The sequence below is a fragment of the Thunnus thynnus genome, chromosome 11 (assembly GCF_963924715.1).
Source record: "Thunnus thynnus chromosome 11, fThuThy2.1, whole genome shotgun sequence".
Lineage (NCBI taxonomy): Eukaryota > Metazoa > Chordata > Actinopteri > Scombriformes > Scombridae > Thunnus > Thunnus thynnus.
Window position 1 is genome coordinate 28,425,871 of NC_089527.1, and position 20,969 is coordinate 28,446,839.

At 38.2% G+C, this 20,969-nt stretch overlaps 1 protein-coding gene across 1 annotated transcript in view; it reads left to right on the forward strand.

Annotated features, from left to right (window-relative positions):
* Positions 1-13,094, forward strand: part of LOC137193091 (CD209 antigen-like protein C) — a 50,161-nt gene extending 37,067 nt beyond the window's left edge. Inside the window, exon 6 of the mRNA XM_067604282.1 lies at positions 12,193-13,094. Coding sequence (XP_067460383.1) covers positions 12,193-12,340 — 148 coding nt within the window. The 3' untranslated portion in view covers positions 12,341-13,094. The remainder of the gene's footprint in view (positions 1-12,192) is intronic.
* The last annotated feature ends 7,875 nt before the right edge of the window (positions 13,095-20,969 follow it).

Sequence of the window (20,969 nt, forward strand, 5' to 3'; positions counted from 1 at the left end):
GTAGTGTAGACAATCTGACAAGGAGGGAGTGGGCCGACGCAGCTTATATACTGGCTAAATTGCAGATGATGAGCAGGTGGGAGCGCCAGGTGAAGGTGGTTGAACTAATGAGGGGTGTGGCAGAGCAGAGAGTGAGACTGAATGATTGGATAATTCCCACAGCAACAGGTGAGGGGGGAGAGCAGACTCTGACACACCTGCTCCGCTACTCCTGACAGCTATTTGCTTTAAAATGATACTGGAAGCTGTAATTACTGAAAATGTACATTTTAAAAGTTTTAAAATGGTATTTGAGATAAGTGACTAAATATACATAAATGTGACATGTCTTTTGATTTATTTTAGACTCCGTTGTCATAAACAACCTGACTGAGGTTCTCCAGGACAGTAATAACAACCTTTCTTCCGTGTCTGAAGAGAGAGACCTGCTGCTTGCCAACCTCACTGAAATAACTAAAGAGATGGAAAAGCTTCAGAGTTTGTCTGTACACAGTGAGTGACATCTGTGGCTATACAGTACTGCCCAGCACTGTTCCTGTATCCAGATCTCTTTATACATCCATGGGAGCTACCAGCTTGAGTTTGCCCTGTGTGTTTCCTCCTGTATTCTCAGCCTGCTTTTCCTTCCACTCTTCCCTTCTCACCTGCCTGCATCATCCTCATTAGCCCTGTCCTTTTCCCAGTGTTTTCCCAGCTTATCAGCTTCTTTTCCGTTCTTCTGTTTCATCTCTTAATTCCCCTCACCCATCTGCCCAGCTGCACCTCATCTCCTCATTAGTTCAGTTAGTATTTCAGTTCTGTGTTTCAGTTCAGTCTTGTTGGATCCTTTGTTCTGTTAAGTTCTGCTCTGTTCAGTCTGGTTTTGTTCTGCTGTATTAAAGAGACTTCTTTCAGGGTATTCTGGTTGTTTTGTCCTGCATTTGGGTCCACCTGCTCCGCTACTCCTGACAGCTATTTGCTTTAAAATGATACTGGAAGCTGTAATTACTGAAAATGTACATTTTAAAAGTTTTAAAATGGTATTTGAGATAAGTGACTGAATAAACAGAAATGTGACATGTCTTTTGATTTATTTTAGACTCCGTTGTCATAAACAACCTGACTGAGGTTCTCCAGGACAGTAATAACAACCTTTCTTCCGTGTCTGAAGAGAGAGACCTGCTGCTTGCCAACCTCACTGAAATAACTAAAGAGATGGAAAAGCTTCAGAGTTTGTCTGTACACAGTGAGTGACATCTGTGGCTATACAGTACTGCCCAGCACTGTTCCTGTATCCAGATCTCTTTATACATCCATGGGAGCTACCAGCTTGAGTTTGCCCTGTGTGTTTCCTCCTGTATTCTCAGCCTGCTTTTCCTTCCACTCTTCCACTCTCCTCATTAGTTCAGTTAGTATTTCAGTTCTGTGTTTCAGTTCAGTCTTGTTGGATCCTTTGTTCTGTTAAGTTCTGCTCTGTTCAGTCTGGTTTTGTTCTGCTGTATTAAAGAGACTTCTTTCAGTGTATTCTGGTTGTTTTGTCCTGTGTTTGGGTCCACCTTGTAACGGGTATAGGATGGACCCAATAGCAGCACAAATGACACTGGTATAAACTTAGCAGTCTTTATTTCACACGATGTCAAGGCAATATAAGAACGGTCGGAGAAACACAGTTCTAAGGAGTATGACTCCACCGGAAATTGAACCCCGATCTTCCACTCCCACAGCAGACAAAGACCAGGGAACAGGCAGGCAGAACTCAGAGTCAGGGACAGAAGGCTGGTGGGTTTACCGGGGCAGAGACGAGGAGCGATGGTCGAAGACAAGCTGATCAGAAACCAGGAAGGCAGTCCAGTGAAGAAAGCAAGATGACTTAGTATAGTAGTGTAGACAATCTGACAAGGAGGGAGTGGGCCGACGCAGCTTATATACTGGCTAAATTGCAGATGATGAGCAGGTGGGAGCGCCAGGTGAAGGTGGTTGAACTAATGAGGGGTGTGGCAGAGCAGAGAGTGAGACTGAATGATTGGATAATTCCCACAGCAACAGGTGAGGGGGGAGAGCAGACTCTGACACACCTGCTCCGCTACTCCTGACAGCTATTTGCTTTAAAATGATACTGGAAGCTGTAATTACTGAAAATGTACATTTTAAAAGTTTTAAAATGGTATTTGAGATAAGTGACTAAATATACATAAATGTGACATGTCTTTTGATTTATTTTAGACTCCGTTGTCATAAACAACCTGACTGAGGTTCTCCAGGACAGTAATAACAACCTTTCTTCCGTGTCTGAAGAGAGAGACCTGCTGCTTGCCAACCTCACTGAAATAACTAAAGAGATGGAAAAGCTTCAGAGTTTGTCTGTACACAGTGAGTGACATCTGTGGCTATACAGTACTGCCCAGCACTGTTCCTGTATCCAGATCTCTTTATACATCCATGGGAGCTACCAGCTTGAGTTTGCCCTGTGTGTTTCCTCCTGTATTCTCAGCCTGCTTTTCCTTCCACTCTTCCACTCTCCTCATTAGTTCAGTTAGTATTTCAGTTCTGTGTTTCAGTTCAGTCTTGTTGGATCCTTTGTTCTGTTAAGTTCTGCTCTGTTCAGTCTGGTTTTGTTCTGCTGTATTAAAGAGACTTCTTTCAGTGTATTCTGGTTGTTTTGTCCTGTGTTTGGGTCCACCTTGTAACGGGTATAGGATGGACCCAATAGCAGCACAAATGACACTGGTATAAACTTAGCAGTCTTTATTTCACACGATGTCAAGGCAATATAAGAACGGTCGGAGAAACACAGTTCTAAGGAGTATGACTCCACCGGAAATTGAACCCCGATCTTCCACTCCCACAGCAGACAAAGACCAGGGAACAGGCAGGCAGAACTCAGAGTCAGGGACAGAAGGCTGGTGGGTTTACCGGGGCAGAGACGAGGAGCGATGGTCGAAGACAAGCTGATCAGAAACCAGGAAGGCAGTCCAGTGAAGAAAGCAAGATGACTTAGTATAGTAGTGTAGACAATCTGACAAGGAGGGAGTGGGCCGACGCAGCTTATATACTGGCTAAATTGCAGATGATGAGCAGGTGGGAGCGCCAGGTGAAGGTGGTTGAACTAATGAGGGGTGTGGCAGAGCAGAGAGTGAGACTGAATGATTGGATAATTCCCACAGCAACAGGTGAGGGGGGAGAGCAGACTCTGACACACCTGCTCCGCTACTCCTGACAGCTATTTGCTTTAAAATGATACTGGAAGCTGTAATTACTGAAAATGTACATTTTAAAAGTTTTAAAATGGTATTTGAGATAAGTGACTAAATATACATAAATGTGACATGTCTTTTGATTTATTTTAGACTCCGTTGTCATAAACAACCTGACTGAGCGTCTCCAGGACAGTAATAACAACCTTTCTTCCGTGTCTGAAGAGAGAGACCTGCTGCTTGCCAACCTCACTGAAATAACTAAAGAGATGGACAAGCTTCAGAGTTTGTCTGTACACAGTGAGTGACATCTGTGGCTATACAGTACTGCCCAGCACTGTTCCTGTATCCAGATCTCTTTATACATCCATGGGAGCTACCAGCTTGAGTTTGCCCTGTGTGTTTCCTCCTGTATTCTCAGCCTGCTTTTCCTTCCACTCTTCCCTTCTCACCTGCCTGCATCATCCTCATTAGCCCTGTCCTTTTCCCAGTGTTTTCCCAGCTTATCAGCTTCTTTTCCGTTCTTCTGTTTCATCTCTTAATTCCCCTCACCCATCTGCCCAGCTGCACCTCATCTCCTCATTAGTTCAGTTAGTATTTCAGTTCTGTGTTTCAGTTCAGTCTTGTTGGATCCTTTGTTCTGTTAAGTTCTGCTCTGTTCAGTCTGGTTTTGTTCTGCTGTATTAAAGAGACTTCTTTCAGGGTATTCTGGTTGTTTTGTCCTGCATTTGGGTCCACCTGCTCCGCTACTCCTGACAGCTATTTGCTTTAAAATGATACTGGAAGCTGTAATTACTGAAAATGTACATTTTAAAAGTTTTAAAATGGTATTTGAGATAAGTGACTGAATAAACAGAAATGTGACATGTCTTTTGATTTATTTCAGACTCCGTTGTCATAAACAACCTGACTGAGGTTCTCCAGGACAGTAATAACAACCTTTCTTCCGTGTCTGAAGAGAGAGACATGCTGCTTGCCAACCTCACTGAAATAACTAAAGAGATGGAAAAGCTTCAGAGTTTGTCTGTACACAGTGAGTGACATCTGTGGCTATACAGTACTGCCCAGCACTGTTCCTGTATCCAGATCTCTTTATACATCCATGGGAGCTACCAGCTTGAGTTTGCCCTGTGTGTTTCCTCCTGTATTCTCAGCCTGCTTTTCCTTCCACTCTTCCACTCTCCTCATTAGTTCAGTTAGTATTTCAGTTCTGTGTTTCAGTTCAGTCTTGTTGGATCCTTTGTTCTGTTAAGTTCTGCTCTGTTCAGTCTGGTTTTGTTCTGCTGTATTAAAGAGACTTCTTTCAGTGTATTCTGGTTGTTTTGTCCTGTGTTTGGGTCCACCTTGTAACGGGTATAGGATGGACCCAATAGCAGCACAAATGACACTGGTATAAACTTAGCAGTCTTTATTTCACACGATGTCAAGGCAATATAAGAACGGTCGGAGAAACACAGTTCTAAGGAGTATGACTCCACCGGAAATTGAACCCCGATCTTCCACTCCCACAGCAGACAAAGACCAGGGAACAGGCAGGCAGAACTCAGAGTCAGGGACAGAAGGCTGGTGGGTTTACCGGGGCAGAGACGAGGAGCGATGGTCGAAGACAAGCTGATCAGAAACCAGGAAGGCAGTCCAGTGAAGAAAGCAAGATGACTTAGTATAGTAGTGTAGACAATCTGACAAGGAGGGAGTGGGCCGACGCAGCTTATATACTGGCTAAATTGCAGATGATGAGCAGGTGGGAGCGCCAGGTGAAGGTGGTTGAACTAATGAGGGGTGTGGCAGAGCAGAGAGTGAGACTGAATGATTGGATAATTCCCACAGCAACAGGTGAGGGGGGAGAGCAGACTCTGACACACCTGCTCCGCTACTCCTGACAGCTATTTGCTTTAAAATGATACTGGAAGCTGTAATTACTGAAAATGTACATTTTAAAAGTTTTAAAATGGTATTTGAGATAAGTGACTAAATATACATAAATGTGACATGTCTTTTGATTTATTTTAGACTCCGTTGTCATAAACAACCTGACTGAGGTTCTCCAGGACAGTAATAACAACCTTTCTTCCGTGTCTGAAGAGAGAGACCTGCTGCTTGCCAACCTCACTGAAATAACTAAAGAGATGGAAAAGCTTCAGAGTTTGTCTGTACACAGTGAGTGACATCTGTGGCTATACAGTACTGCCCAGCACTGTTCCTGTATCCAGATCTCTTTATACATCCATGGGAGCTACCAGCTTGAGTTTGCCCTGTGTGTTTCCTCCTGTATTCTCAGCCTGCTTTTCCTTCCACTCTTCCACTCTCCTCATTAGTTCAGTTAGTATTTCAGTTCTGTGTTTCAGTTCAGTCTTGTTGGATCCTTTGTTCTGTTAAGTTCTGCTCTGTTCAGTCTGGTTTTGTTCTGCTGTATTAAAGAGACTTCTTTCAGTGTATTCTGGTTGTTTTGTCCTGTGTTTGGGTCCACCTTGTAACGGGTATAGGATGGACCCAATAGCAGCACAAATGACACTGGTATAAACTTAGCAGTCTTTATTTCACACGATGTCAAGGCAATATAAGCACGGTCGGAGAAACACAGTTCTAAGGAGTATGACTCCACCGGAAATTGAACCCCGATCTTCCACTCCCACAGCAGACAAAGACCAGGGAACAGGCAGGCAGAACTCAGAGTCAGGGACAGAAGGCTGGTGGGTTTACCGGGGCAGAGACGAGGAGCGATGGTCGAAGACAAGCTGATCAGAAACCAGGAAGGCAGTCCAGTGAAGAAAGCAAGATGACTTAGTATAGTAGTGTAGACAATCTGACAAGGAGGGAGTGGGCCGACGCAGCTTATATACTGGCTAAATTGCAGATGATGAGCAGGTGGGAGCGCCAGGTGAAGGTGGTTGAACTAATGAGGGGTGTGGCAGAGCAGAGAGTGAGACTGAATGATTGGATAATTCCCACAGCAACAGGTGAGGGGGGAGAGCAGACTCTGACACACCTGCTCCGCTACTCCTGACAGCTATTTGCTTTAAAATGATACTGGAAGCTGTAATTACTGAAAATGTACATTTTAAAAGTTTTAAAATGGTATTTGAGATAAGTGACTAAATATACATAAATGTGACATGTCTTTTGATTTATTTTAGACTCCGTTGTCATAAACAACCTGACTGAGCGTCTCCAGGACAGTAATAACAACCTTTCTTCCGTGTCTGAAGAGAGAGACCTGCTGCTTGCCAACCTCACTGAAATAACTAAAGAGATGGACAAGCTTCAGAGTTTGTCTGTACACAGTGAGTGACATCTGTGGCTATACAGTACTGCACACACATTGTAGAAGAGCACCTACAGAGAACACTATGCTGAAAATAGAAGATGATGGGAATCTGTCCTATTAATTATACAAATGATCTTCAATCAACAAGTTTGTTGTAACTTGTTGATTGTAACTGTAAAATAACTTTGTGGATTCGTTCTTGTATTTACTCATCTTCAAACATTTTAAAATTTTTGTCATCAGGAAATTCCAAACACCGTCAACATTTAGCATGTTAGCGTTCTAACCAATAATATCATGCTAACATGCTAAATGTGACTTTTGTAACACGCTACAGTAAGTTTAGCATGTTACAATGCAAAATGTGGTAACACTTGATATGACGCCCATGATTATAATACATTATAAACATACTTGTAATGCAGTGTAATCTGCTTATAGCATTGTATAATTATAGTTCTAAGCACTCATAAATATTCATAATGCTCTATAACAATAATCATAACACATTATGATGTATTCTATAATGACTTATAAGGCCAAGTATCATAATACTTCATAATTGCTGATCACTCACTGACCTTTTTTTTTCATAGTGATCATAGTGTATTATAATTCTCATAGTTGTAATGCATTATAAAATGATTATAATGTCTCAATAATCACTGTTAAAAAAAAAATCAAATAATTAATTTTAATCATGTAAAAAATAATCATACACAGTTGTCAGGACTTGATCAGCTCTCCGAGGTGCTGATCCTGCTGCTGGCAGGCTTCTTTAGATTAATCTAAAGAAGCCTGCCTACACTCATAATTTGAAAATTAGGTATATTGGCTCAAAAAAAAACAAGTAACTTTGACTCAGAAAAATCTATTACATAGAATAATATTGCTGTTTTGTTTATATTTCATAAGTATTATATTTAGACTTGGTCCTCAAAATGAGTTGAAGTGAATGAGGAGCCTGACACCTGGGAGGAATGGTGGTGTTGACAGCAGATGACAGGGACAGTAGTGGACAAATAAATTAATTTTACAATGTTTTGTGTTCTTGCATAGATTTAATGGTATTTTTCACTTAAAGCAAACAATGACCACTTATAATGACTTATAACCAGCGTGTAATGTATTATATCTGCCCATACCTCGAGAATTTCATTACTTCACTTAAAACACCCAATGACCACTTAGAGTAACTTATAATCACATTTTAATGCATTATAACAGTGATTTTAATGTATTACAACTATGAGAATTATAAAACACTATGACCCTTGCAAAAAATGTCAGCGTGTGACCAGCAATGAAGTATTATGATACTTGGCCTTATAAGTCATTATAAAATGCTTTATTATGTGTTATGATTATTGTTATAAAGCATTATGAATATTTGAGTGCTTATAACATAATTGTACAGCTATAAGCAGATTATAATGCATTATAAATATGTTTATAATACATTATAAACATGGGTGTCAAAGAAGTGTTACTCAAATAGTTATGTGTATCACATGTAATTAACTTTGTTCAAGCCTGAAAATTGCCACTAAAATGATCCTGAAACAAATGTTTCCACATCACTCTGAGGTAATTCATCACTTGACCAGGATTAGCTTCCAAACTACTTGTGATGTCACAAATCATGCTGGTAAACTCAGATTTAAGGTGAGAAGTTGAGCACAGAGAGACTTTCCCTTCAGATGATGAATGTGAAAACAAACTGCACATACATCATTCAGCACAGTAAAGCAAAGACAGTACAGTTAGTACAGTAGACGTCTAGAAAAGTTTTACTTTTTAACCAAATATACAAAAGATCTGACTTCAAAGTGAACATAAAGTGGCTTGTATATCATTAGTTATATCATAAATTCAAGCACCTTATTTGATCCGAGTCATCAGGACATAAGTAGTGAAGTATCCTACTTCAGTATCTCGGAGTTAACTACTTACTTAACTATTTGTGTTTTAAGACAGCATCCCCAAATGTTAAGGTGCCTTACAGGTTGTCATATTTTTGGTCTGTAGCCAAAAATCACATACAAATGATGCTGACTGAAAACTAGTTTTTATGGAAGATCAATATGTTGTGTACAATAACAAAACTATGATTGTAGTGGGAAGGTTAACATTTTTTCTTACATTTAATAGATGTTATAATCTAAGGAAATATTTAAGATATTTTTATTTAATTAAAAACAAAAAATTACTGATCTAGTGTATACTTTTATTGAAGAAGGATGTTTTCTCTTCCACTGGTCCAACGTTACTCAGAAGTACTTCAGACAATCTCTGATTGTCTTATTCAAAACAAAGCACTCACAAGTCCAGTTTTAGAGACCTGCACCTGACTTGACCTGTTAATGTAACATGAAACCTGACCTATAATCAACAGACTACACACTCAGTTAACAACACTTTATTTGTTACTTTCACATGACCAAAAAACAAGTCAGGTTAGTCTTAACTAGGATAAACAGATGTTTGCTTAATAGCACAAAGTTCATTGGTTTAACTGTAGGCTGATTTAAAGTTTTATAAAAGGATTAAAGCACTGATGATTTTTTGAGCTACCTGGTGCAAGACTCTGACTCAAATGTAATGTTAGTGGTGGTATTACATGAATTTTTGTTGATTCAAATTTTACTTTCATCTGGTGGTGTGAAAGCTGAGCTTTGTGAGATCCTTGTATGATGATTTAAAGCAGGTTGTGATTGGAGACACAAAGCTTTTGCCACTCGCTTTGGAAGAACTGCTGAGAATGGTTTCAAAGCATTTTATACATTCAAAGGGAGGCATCTGCTGGCCAAACCTTGGTATTGAGCTCATGATCCAACAGTGAGTCAAACTAGCTGTCAGAGAAAGTGAGCGGGAGATTTTGAGATTTGAGATTTTGATAAACCTTTATGTGTTTATTTCTGTGGTGTCATCCAGTATTAGTATCCCATCTCAAAATCTGACATGGAGACACAGAAAGAATGAGCTGAAATCAACAGTTTGTTCTATTATCTTCAAATAAAAACTGATGTCATCAAAATAATTTGAAAAATGCAATAATCACAAAAATTGTATGCATACCACAAAACTGCAGCTAAAAATCAGCACCAGAAATGCTCCATAGTTGGTAGAATATCAACAAGTCAACTCTAGTCACATGTTATGTTGTTTTAACCCTCATACTTTGGAAACAGACAGACTTGATTCTTGTCTAATTTCTAATGTTGTGTGTTACAGAGAAAACTTGTCCTGCAGGATGGAGGATGTTCAGATGTTCCTGTTATTTCCTCTCCAATGAGTCTGGTTCCTGGTCAAGAGGTAGACAGGACTGCAGAGAGAAAGGAGCAGATCTGGTGGTTATAGACAGCACTGAAGAACAGGTACAGACTGTTTGTTTGTATGCTTGCAAAGAAACTGTACCTAATTGCAATCTTCCTGTACCTTGAAAAAAGCTAAAATACTTATTTATTTATTTTTATGGATCATTGGTGTTCAACACCTTGACAACAATAATTCAAATGATTTGAATGAACTTGTGCTGCTCTGTAGCATGTTTTGCTGGTATTCTTAAGTTTGCACATTTGCCTTAAAATCAAAGTATTTCATTTCATCTTTAGCAAGCTAGCTAACATTCTTTTAACCTTTCACTATGTTTTAATCAAACTCCAGAAGCAGTCACTCATACACTGCAAGTATTTAATGAGTACAGATCTGTGTATCAGTTTAAGAAAAAACATGATGATGTCTGGCAACAGGAATTCTGTATACAGTAATTTATGCACATATGACATTTCTTATTCCCTGATTCTTGAGAAAGATGAAGTTTATAAATAAAAATAGTTATTAATAAGTATTCAAATAGTGCTAACGTTAGCAGTCACTACATAAATGTGCTTGTAAATGAGGACAAATACAGGTCAGTCTGGGGGAATCAGTTCCCACCAGGGGTGCAACAGATCACAAAACTCACAGTTCAGATCGTATCATGGTTTTGAGTCACGGATCGGATCATTTTTCGGAAAAAGAAGAAAAAAAGAAAAAGGAGACAAATATAACTTTGCTTTCCATTTATTCTGTAAAAGACTTAAAGCAAGGAACTTTTGCCAGTGGTCTTCTGTGAAAATATTCAAAATCTCCAATGTTTAAATAAAACCTTAAAATATATCAAATATTCAGTACGAAATTGTTAAATTAAAATGCAATATGAGGCATGATACCTTTTTCTTTTAAACATGGTAGTGAATGAAAAAATAGCCTGTGTCCACATCATCAAAACTTGATGATAACTTACAAACATGAGCACACGTCTTGTTTTGCAGTTTAGCTTGTTGAATGAGCCGCCAAACAAACATTCACCAGGGAAAAGTGCACCGCTAATGTCAGTCAGCAGCTAGATCACTAATTAGCTGCTCAGCTGCAGCACATTAAACATCATGTTAACATAGCTGCAGATGTCACTAAGGACCCACTAGATGCTGGTTTGGTTGTTGTTCTTCAAAATCCTGTTAGTGGCACGCTGTCTGTCCATGACTTGTAGCTACATCAGTTTGTTGACTTTGTCTCCAATGAGACATTACATTTTGCAGTTTATCCGCGGTTCACATTCATGCTGAACTGTGGGAGGCGATTCATACAGATCACAGATCAACTACGTTCTGTTACACCACTAGCTTCTACTAAGCTTTGTGCTGTCAATATTTTTTTTGTTTTGTTTTGTTTTTTTTTCTTTAGTTTATCTATTTGTACAAATAACAAGACATAACAACCCATAATGCATTAAAGGATCAAAGAAGGACTGTACAAGTGAGATTCTGAAAAAACAAAAGGGCACCTCAAAAAAGTTTTTTTAAATAAATCTAAAATGTAAGTTTATCAAACAAGAAAAAATTATGATAATGATTATATTATTATTATATTTCAATAATAATAATAGTTAAATGGATTCTTATCAAATATGTTCAGAGTAATCCTATGTAAACTGCATATTGTTGTTCAAACAACAATATAAATAATAAGGCTTTTTTCCCTTTTTTGAAAACAGACATTCTTGTCAAACCTCACTGAGGTAGAAACTTGGATTGGTTTGACTGACAGAGACGAAGAGGGAACCTGGAAATGGATTGATGAAACACCACTGACTTTAAGGTTTGGCTTCAGTTGGTTGTTTATTGACAACATACACAATCACTGCTGTATATTAGAGGTTGGTGATATGTATTAAATCTTCTATCACAGACAATGTGAGGTGACTGGCAGTTCCAGGTTGGTCTGAAGCTTTTCTGGTTAAATCATCAGTGCAAAATGATAATCATGAGAAAAAAATCAAACCAAACTACCATTTCATGGTGCATCTGAGACGGAGTTTCTGGTCCACAGTCAAGTTTTACACTTCACCAACTGTACAGTACTGTAACTGATGACCAGAACACTATGGGGGTGTTTATTTATACAGGAGGCTCCTTTGTTGCTATTTGATGACTGCAAATTTATATTTAGGAAAAATACTACAGTGAACCTGCAGCCCCGTTCAATTTGCTACTGTATAGCTCAAAACTATACTAAGGCACATCATGCAAGATAGAATAAATTCCATTCTGTGATGTTTGTGAAGAAATATTATTTACAACCCTACTTCTTGCCAGGAAGAATAAGTACAATGAATAGAATGAGACACATTCAGTTTTCTTATGTTCCAGTGAAGGACTGTGTTCATGTCAGAGATTAAGTGTCACGATTCTCTTGTTCACTGACCTGTAGTTACTGGGAGAGAAATCAGCCTGATAATGGAAATGGAGATCCGCAGTGGGGTGAAGAGGACTGTGTACATATCAGGTCTGGCAACTGGAATGATCTGTCATGTGATGCTTCTCTGCCGTGGATCTGTGAGAAAAATGCTGGTGTATAATATGTAAAAATGCTTTTTCAAAGCAAACTATGATTTTGCAAAAGGCAAATCAGTTTGTATGTGTGTGAATTTAAAACTTTTCTCTGCTGTGCTGATGACCTTTTGCTTCTGTTCTGCCTTTTTAAAGAGATTTCTATAAATTAGATGTTTACAGCTTTTGCCAGAAGAGCTTCATTAACCAATTTCCAATGTTTCAAACTAAAAGAAGCAGACAGATAAAAGAAAACCAAACCTCTGCAAAATGCAACAGATTCATAAAAACCTTTATTTTGATTAATGTCTTAGCTAAAGATTTCATGATAGTTGAAAGTTGCAAAAAACCTGATTGAGACCATTTCTTATGACATCCCTCATATCATAATTAAACAATGTAATATAGATTTTGTGTAATTATGTCTTATATCATCTAATGACACTTCCCTGAAAGTAATTTTTAAATGAAGTGTGTTCAGCAGCTGACAGATCTCTTTAGCAGAGGCCATCAGTGTTTGTGAATTTTACTTGATAATTAGTGGTTTCACTCAGGAAACACTTGCTGTTGTGAGAAAATTATCAAATTATTTTAGATGAAATGTAAAGCAAAACTATTCAACAGATGAGTCAATATAAAGTCAGTCAATTACAACATATGAGCACTGTACTGGAGTCAGACGTTTGTCATGATGTCCTTTGTAATGCTGGTAGCTGATACTGGTTGTGGCTTTTTATGTAATTATGAAAACAATTAAAATCTTTTTAAATAATTAATTTGTTTTCAGTGTCTTTATGTTTCTTTTATCATCATTAATTGTGCAGAAAATCTCTGTTCTACTGGGATGTGAGAGGTCAGCTACAGATGGGATTTCATTCATTCAAAACTGAACTTGGTTAAATGATGATCTGTCTTTTCACCACACTCTCATGCTGTATTCAACAGGCACTAAGTGAAGAAAACAACTCTAACAATGAAACAGAACATCCTGTATCTCAATCTAGACAATCTACTGGATGAGATCTGAGACTGTCTTCACCAGAAAAATAAAAGCACTGCTTGTTTGTACAAGTGACTTGAGGAAGAGTTCAGGTGGACGGGTGGGTCAGCAAACCATGTGGCTTTGACATGAGAGACAGCTGTTCTTTTGTTTACTTAACTAAAACTACTTGCTTGGAGTTGAGGAAGGATTGTCTTCATGGTTCAAAGGAACCAACGTTGACTGTTAGACAGGACCGTTTGTACACCTACCATCCATCACAACCTCCACCTCCAAGCATTAAGGTTCCCCAGAACTGTCTTTTGTGTCTATAGACCAGCTACATGTGGACTTAATTGTCGAATATAATATTGGGCTTTATGACAAAATGTAGATCATATTGTATATTATGTATCCTGCTGGACTTCAGTCTAAACCAATATGACATCTTTAATGTGTATTGTCTATATAATTAGACTTTTGTGTTGTGGTTCCTACACCTGCTGTATACACCAATACATATGATCTGTGTTGCGGGCTTGAAACAAAAGATGGTGCAGGTGTGATGTCATCGGGGTAGAGTAAATATGTTTCATTCAGTATTTTTCAGAATTTTGGACCCTATTTTCAAGTGTAATTCCATAGGTCTATATTCAGTTTTCCTTTCAATTTTCTCAAAAAAATAAAATAGCTTACTAACCTGTTCTAAAAATAGGGATCACTTTATTAAAATAAATCTCAGGTGAGCTCTGATGTCACGGTGAAATATCTAGCCATGACTTCAGGACTTGAATGGAAAATAATACAAGAAGAGGTTTATGATGTGCTAGGGAAGGCCCTGCCCATGCAAGAAAAAGCACACCACCAAGTTTCTAGCAGCCAGCTGTCTTTCCGTTACTTATCTCAATCAGGCTTTGAACTCATTAGCTACGTCCCCGGGGTCGTCTTTTTTCCCTCAACTCTGGGCGTGCTCCACCCCCCGGCCAACTCTTGTAGTCTGCTCCGTTATGGTCAGGATGCCTGGAAGCTTGGCGTCTTCAACATGCTGTCCCAGTGAGCATTTTACTGTTGAAACAACATTTAAAGAATGGCTATGGTCACAGGTGAAAAGACGTTCAAAACAGGTTCTAATTGAAAGATTTTCACCAACTATTTGAAGATGTTAATTGACAGTTCATATTTAGACTATATTTCACCGGGATCTGCAATACTGGCTTTCAACTGAGAAATTTGGAAGTGGTTTCTTAGCTAGGCACCACAATGACAATAGGCTATTATTTGCACATTGTAGAGGATGAAAATTTCACACTGCAAATCACAGTGAAATAGTCTAGCAAAGGGCGGTTCCCACATAGGGTCTCAAACCCCAGTCCCCCCAAACACTGACAAGGGCTCTGACCACTCAGCCAAAGCTCAGCTCTACCAGACACACAGACCTGCAGCTCTTAATACACCTGTGACACAGACAGTTTTTTTCTTCCCAAAAACAAATAATTTTTAAAATATTTGTACAAAATAACTATTCGTAAAAACCCACTATATAACCCATTAAACCCACTAGTGCTTTTCCGAATACTGTTTTCAGATTCAGCTCCAGCCCCTACCATATAGTTCCATATTTATGACATTTTATGTAAAACATAAAATGGGTTGAATTTATGTCTTTGTGTAGACCACATTTCTCCTACCAATGCAATATGACTTTGGAGAAATACCTTCACACTAATCAGTATCGTCTCTCTTTCAAGCTAACATTACAACTGAACAGATTATCAAAATGATTTAACTGTGCTCATATACACTGTTAAAATGTTCTCATATAGTATTGTGAAATCCTTTAACATAAACTAGTGAAAAGCTTTCACACATAATAGTAAAATGTGCTCATATACACAGCGGAAAATTTTCCTCTCGCATACACATATGAAACAAAATTCATCCACATACTATACTGAAAACCTCACAAACATACGAGTGAAATACTTTTACTCACACAACTGAAAAACTCTCATAAAAACTAGTGAAACCTTCTACATAGACTACTGAAACACTTTCACACATACTACTAAAATGTGCTCATATACTAACTGGAATGCTCACGTATAATATTATGAAATATAACAGTTCAGTGGTGAATACGAGTATTATAGTTAAAAAGGAAGGCCTTCCTGTCATCTGAAGGAAACAGAAAGACTCCACACTAGGATGTGCATGTGCTCTTGCTGAATTTTGAGTACTTCAATCACAATGTATGTCCGTCTGATCCTTTTTGTTTTTCAAGTCCAAACTTTATAGGCTTTATAGACTGCTCCAGGATCATACATGAACTCTATCTGCATTTCTTGCTGTGTCCAGAGATGATTATCATGTCAGTAACCTACTAGAATCATTGTATAGATGTTCTGGCAACTTGCTGCATGAACATGAGGCCAGACATTGATCCACTGATGTGACCAACAATTAGATACCCCCAACAACCTTTACTGGCCATCCAGGTCAGCCACGATACACCATAACTGCCAAACAGATTTCTCTCTGTGTGTCCATTGGTATGACATGGCAGAGAATTGCATCATGCTTTGGAATCAGTCAAAGAACCCTATACAGACATAGACAAACTCTGGGAGTTGAACCATTAAGATTTGCAGTATTATCAAATCAAGACCTGGACAGCGTTGTGACTAATATACTACAGAACGCTCCAAATGCAAGTGAAGCATACGTACTTGGACGCCTGAGATCATGTGGCTTAAGGGTTCAGCATTGGTGGGTCAGCTAGAGCTTGCGTCAAATGGATCCCATTGGGTGGTCATTTAGACATCATCATGCTATACACTGAAGGGTCTATAGTGTTCAGGCCCCCAACGAATTATGGTAAGTTGACTTATAACTGTTTTGTATTATCTATGAGGGAAACCAGTGGTGGAAAATAACTTGAGTAATAAATAAATTAATTTACTAAAGTACTGAACTTAAGTCCAATTTTGAGTTACTTGTACTTTACTTGAGTATTTCCATTTAATGCTTCTTTATACTTCCACTCCACTTCATTTCAGAGGGAAATATTGTACTTTCTACTCCACTACATTTATTTGACAGCTTTAGTCACTTTTCAGATGAAGATTTGTCACAATGGATAATATAACAAGCTTTTTTAAAATCCAACACACTGTTAAGAGATGAAACCAGTGGTTTCCAACCTTTTTGACTTTTGACGTCTTACAAAAAGCAGTGTGTAGTCAGGGTCACATTTCAGATGTCTATGAGTTGGTAACAGTTCCACCAAATAGTGATTTTTCCCTCTAAACTTCTCACATGCTTTCATTTCAATAAATGTTTATATGATCCAATATTTCATCGAAAATCCAAGATTAGAGAAAAAGTCTGAAAACAGATGTGTGTATCAGAACTTTGTTTTTTCTTCTCTCCTCTCCCATTAATCATCTCACGACCCCTCAGATTTATCTGGTGACCCTTTGGAGGGGCCCGACCCCTAGGTTGGGAACCACTGGACTAAACTAGCTAACTGTATGTAAAGTAGTTGAAACTAGCTCCACCTCCAGCAGCTGCAACAGTAACATGCTGCTTACACATTGATGCTTCAATACTAATGATGTCATATATAATAATATATCAGTCACTCAGTCAGTCAGTCTTTAACTACATCAAGCTCATAATACTTTTACTAAAGTTGGATTTTTCATGCAGGATTTTTACTTTTATTTTTACCTTGCTGTATTGGTACTTTCACTTAAGTAAAGGACCTGAATACTTCTTCCACCACCGAGGTAAACAACACTTTGATATAGTTGGTAAGCTTTAAGTATATATTTTCTTTAATGTAGTGTATATCTCCCAACAGGCATTTGATGTCAACCACAAGCTGGTTCGGTGGCGGATGGTTTTTCATGGCTGTGTTGACTATTATATACTTATGGTGCTTATTTAACAACAGAGCCTCAAGTGTCTTTTAATTGTTTTTAGGAGGAGTAAAGAACTTTGGTTTGCCCTTAAGGGTCAAATGTGATCACAGTATGGAAAATATACAGGTTGCTCATTTTATGTTGGAATGAAGGGGATTGAACAGTCATTGAGTTATCACACAACCAAAGGACTGAGAGATTATGGGCAGAACTCAATAGAGTTGTATGAAGACACTTTATAAACATTTTTAACTTCATGGAGAAACAGGATATACTGGATTCATTGAATGTACTACATCTGCTTTGTCTGCATAATGTTTATTTACCAAGAATAGAAAGGGCAGTTACAGAATTCATAATCCAGTGGAACAACCACAGCCAAAATTATCATTCCCTCTTATATTACAAATCATATCGCAATTGCAGTAACAAATAGTAAATAGTGCAGTAATAAATAATTTGATATATCTAATAAATCAAGTATGGCAAGTTTCACAAGAGCAAAATACTAACCGTCACCCCTTATCGACCCTCCTCTGGCTGTGAACCATCCCCACGCTGCCTAACGTTATATATTTCCTCTTGTTTGCCTGCAAAGATTTGAAAGAGCACCGAATTATAAAACTACTGCTACTTTTTTTGCCGTTGCTTTCATATCTTGGCGGATAAAGAGAGGAAATATATAACGTTTAGCAGCAGGAAGGGTTGGTTCACAGTCCCTGACAAAGGGGAAATAATGGGTAACGGTCTGTTAATACATAAGATTGGAAATGATTGCCGTTCTATAAATATATCAAGCTAAGCTATAGAGTAAGTAAGGCCTGGCCCTGAATATCAAAATATTCAGATAATCATTTTTCTGATTGGTATTTGGACATGCAAGTATTCAGATAGAGTTAAGTGTAACCTGATATAATAATAATGTAGGACAGAAATATAAAAGATCATTTCAAACTCCCGACTATTTATAATTACCTTCTCCTCGTGCGTGATGTTCATGTGCTGAAGAACTGCTGCGCTTGATAACATGGTACACATTCTCTCCTGACTGGAGCTGCAGCTGGCAGTGGCACGCTGCTACACTGGCGGGATGGGAAGAGCGATGCTACGTGACTGTCCAGCGTGTCCACACCTGGAGTTGCAACAGTCGGTTGCTGCCTGATTGTTAAGTAACGCCCTGCCTCTTGCAGGCTGTTGAGCAGACATCAGTGTGACTAACAAACAACAAACATGCGCTCTCTTTTCTCAATCACCTTCCAGTTCAACTGAAATGCCTTCTGTTTTAACTGAAATCCTCTTATACAACAGACTGAAATGGCATCATACAATTTTTTCTTCAATAGTGAATGTGAAAGCTTTTCAATGGTTTATATAAAAGGATTTCACAATACCTTATGAGAGCATTTCAACTGCGTATATGAGCCCACTGTACTAGTATGTGTGGAAGCTTTTCAATAGTTTTCATGAGAGTGTTTCAGTTGTGTATGTAAAAGCATTGCACTTGTATGTGTTTGTGGTTTTTGGTATAGTATGTGAATGAGTCTGGTTTCATATGTGTATGTGAGAGGAAAAGTACATGTATATGCAAGTAATTCTGAATAGTGTCCCTAACGGCCCCTCATAAAAATACGTTCAGTAACAAATTACGTTGTGGTAAAAACATAATCTGTAAATTTAGGGTCTTTAATCCTCTATAATTGTAATTTGGTGTGTTTTACTATAACAATCCTGTTTCAAGGAAGACAGCAGAGAGCTGTCACAGACACCACATTCAACATGTGGTACCTAACACCTCCACCTTGGTGACTTCCTCAGTAGTTAAAAGACAGAGACACTGAAACCAACAAGCATTTCATCTTTAACAAAACATCCATTTGAGTGATGGAGCAAATCTATGTCAATGTTAAACGTATGAAACCTGTTGATTCAAGACCTTCAGCAAATCAGACAAGTAAGAATGTTCAGTCAGACAGAGAGGCTGACATGCTGAGCTGTGAGTAGTATGTTTTAATCTGTCATTAATCCTGTTGTATGATTGATTGGATTCACTGGTCTTTGCTCTGTTCAGGTCCGAGGAGCTCAGAGAGGAGATTTTATAGAGCTGTTGTTCTCTGTCTGGGGCTGCTGAGTGTTTTCCTGCTGGCTGGACTCATCGGCCTCGGTGTCCACTGTGAGTCTGGTTAACATTCAGAAATCAGTGATCATGTAGGACTATTATCAAAAAATGCTTTACCAGGATGTTTATTTGAGTTTATATTTTGTGTTGTCTTGGTTCCATTCTCTTATTTTCTTTTTGTATTATCGTTTTTTTCTCAATGTAGCTCTTCCATTTTATTTACAAAGATATGTATATATGAAGAAAAAAAACCGTTTCCATATTTTGTGAATATGATTTTGTGAAAGTGAAGTGTAAAACTTAATTTTTCACACAGGTCACAATGACGGGCCAAAATGAGGAAATATTTTGACTTGAGTGGATAAAGTAACTATTTTTTTATTTTTATATTTAATGTTGTAGAAACATGTCCCTTATTATTATTTAAGTTTTTTTTTACTTTTATTTTTTTGACAAATTATATTCACTAATGTGAACATACATCATCTCATGAGTGGCATTCTCAAAAGGCATGGCATATTAAGTATATAATGAGGATGTTACATATGAAATAGTAAGATCCCTTTATAGGAGGAGCAGTGACTGGCATTTAAGCAATTTCAATATGAATCCAAAAAAGGGCCCATAGATAGAAAGAAATTTATTCCAAACCACCCATTAGTCTACTGATCATGCACTGACTTTTTATTTATTTGCTATTTTAGATCTTTTATAAAACATAAGACTGCCTCTTGATTGATTTCAGACCATTACTCAGTGCAGCATTCAGCTGAAGAACTCTCCACTGTAAAAGCCAACCTGACTAAAGAGAGAGACCTGCTGAACACCAGCATCATTGAAATGACTAAAGAGAGAGACCTGCTGAACACCAGCATCATTGAAATGACTAAAGAGAGAGACCTGCTGAATGCCAGCATCATTGAAATGACTAAAGAGAGAGACCTGCTGAACGCCAGCATCATTGAAAAGACTAAAGAGCGGAACAGGCTGAGTAAGTGTGGACACTGCACACATATATTCTTTAATACAGAAGTACTCTGGTGAAAACATAAATAGAAATAGATTATGTGGTTAGGTGCTTCTCTGTACTCACAGTTCTGTAAGATGTATCTGCAGTCAGCAGATGTGTCTCTACCACATATCTCTGTGTGTAACGTAGACCCTTCTCAAAGCAAACATGAGTTTCTGTTAAGACGAGAGTGAGAAAACACACACACACACACACACACACACACACACACACACACACACACCTCCAGTTTACCACCGTAACACTAAAGGATTTCTTCAAACTGGCATCTGATTTACAGCTTGAGAGGAGTTTTAGTCGAGTATTTTAATATGATGTTTTTATACATTCAAATATTTAGTAAAGTCTTACAGAGTCTAAATAAATCCATTTCCTCCTAATTGTCACTTGTAAGTGTCAAACCTGCAAGCACATATTTGCACATGACATTTGTGAAGACTTACTGACTTGTGACAGTTATTTCTTTACATTAAAATCTTAATCTTTATGGTCATATTTTTCTTGTTTAAAAACTTGCTTATTTTGAGGACTTGGTCCTCAAAATGAATGGAAGTGAATGAGGAGCCTGACACCTGGGAGGAATAGTGGTGTTGGTGGCAGATAACAGGAA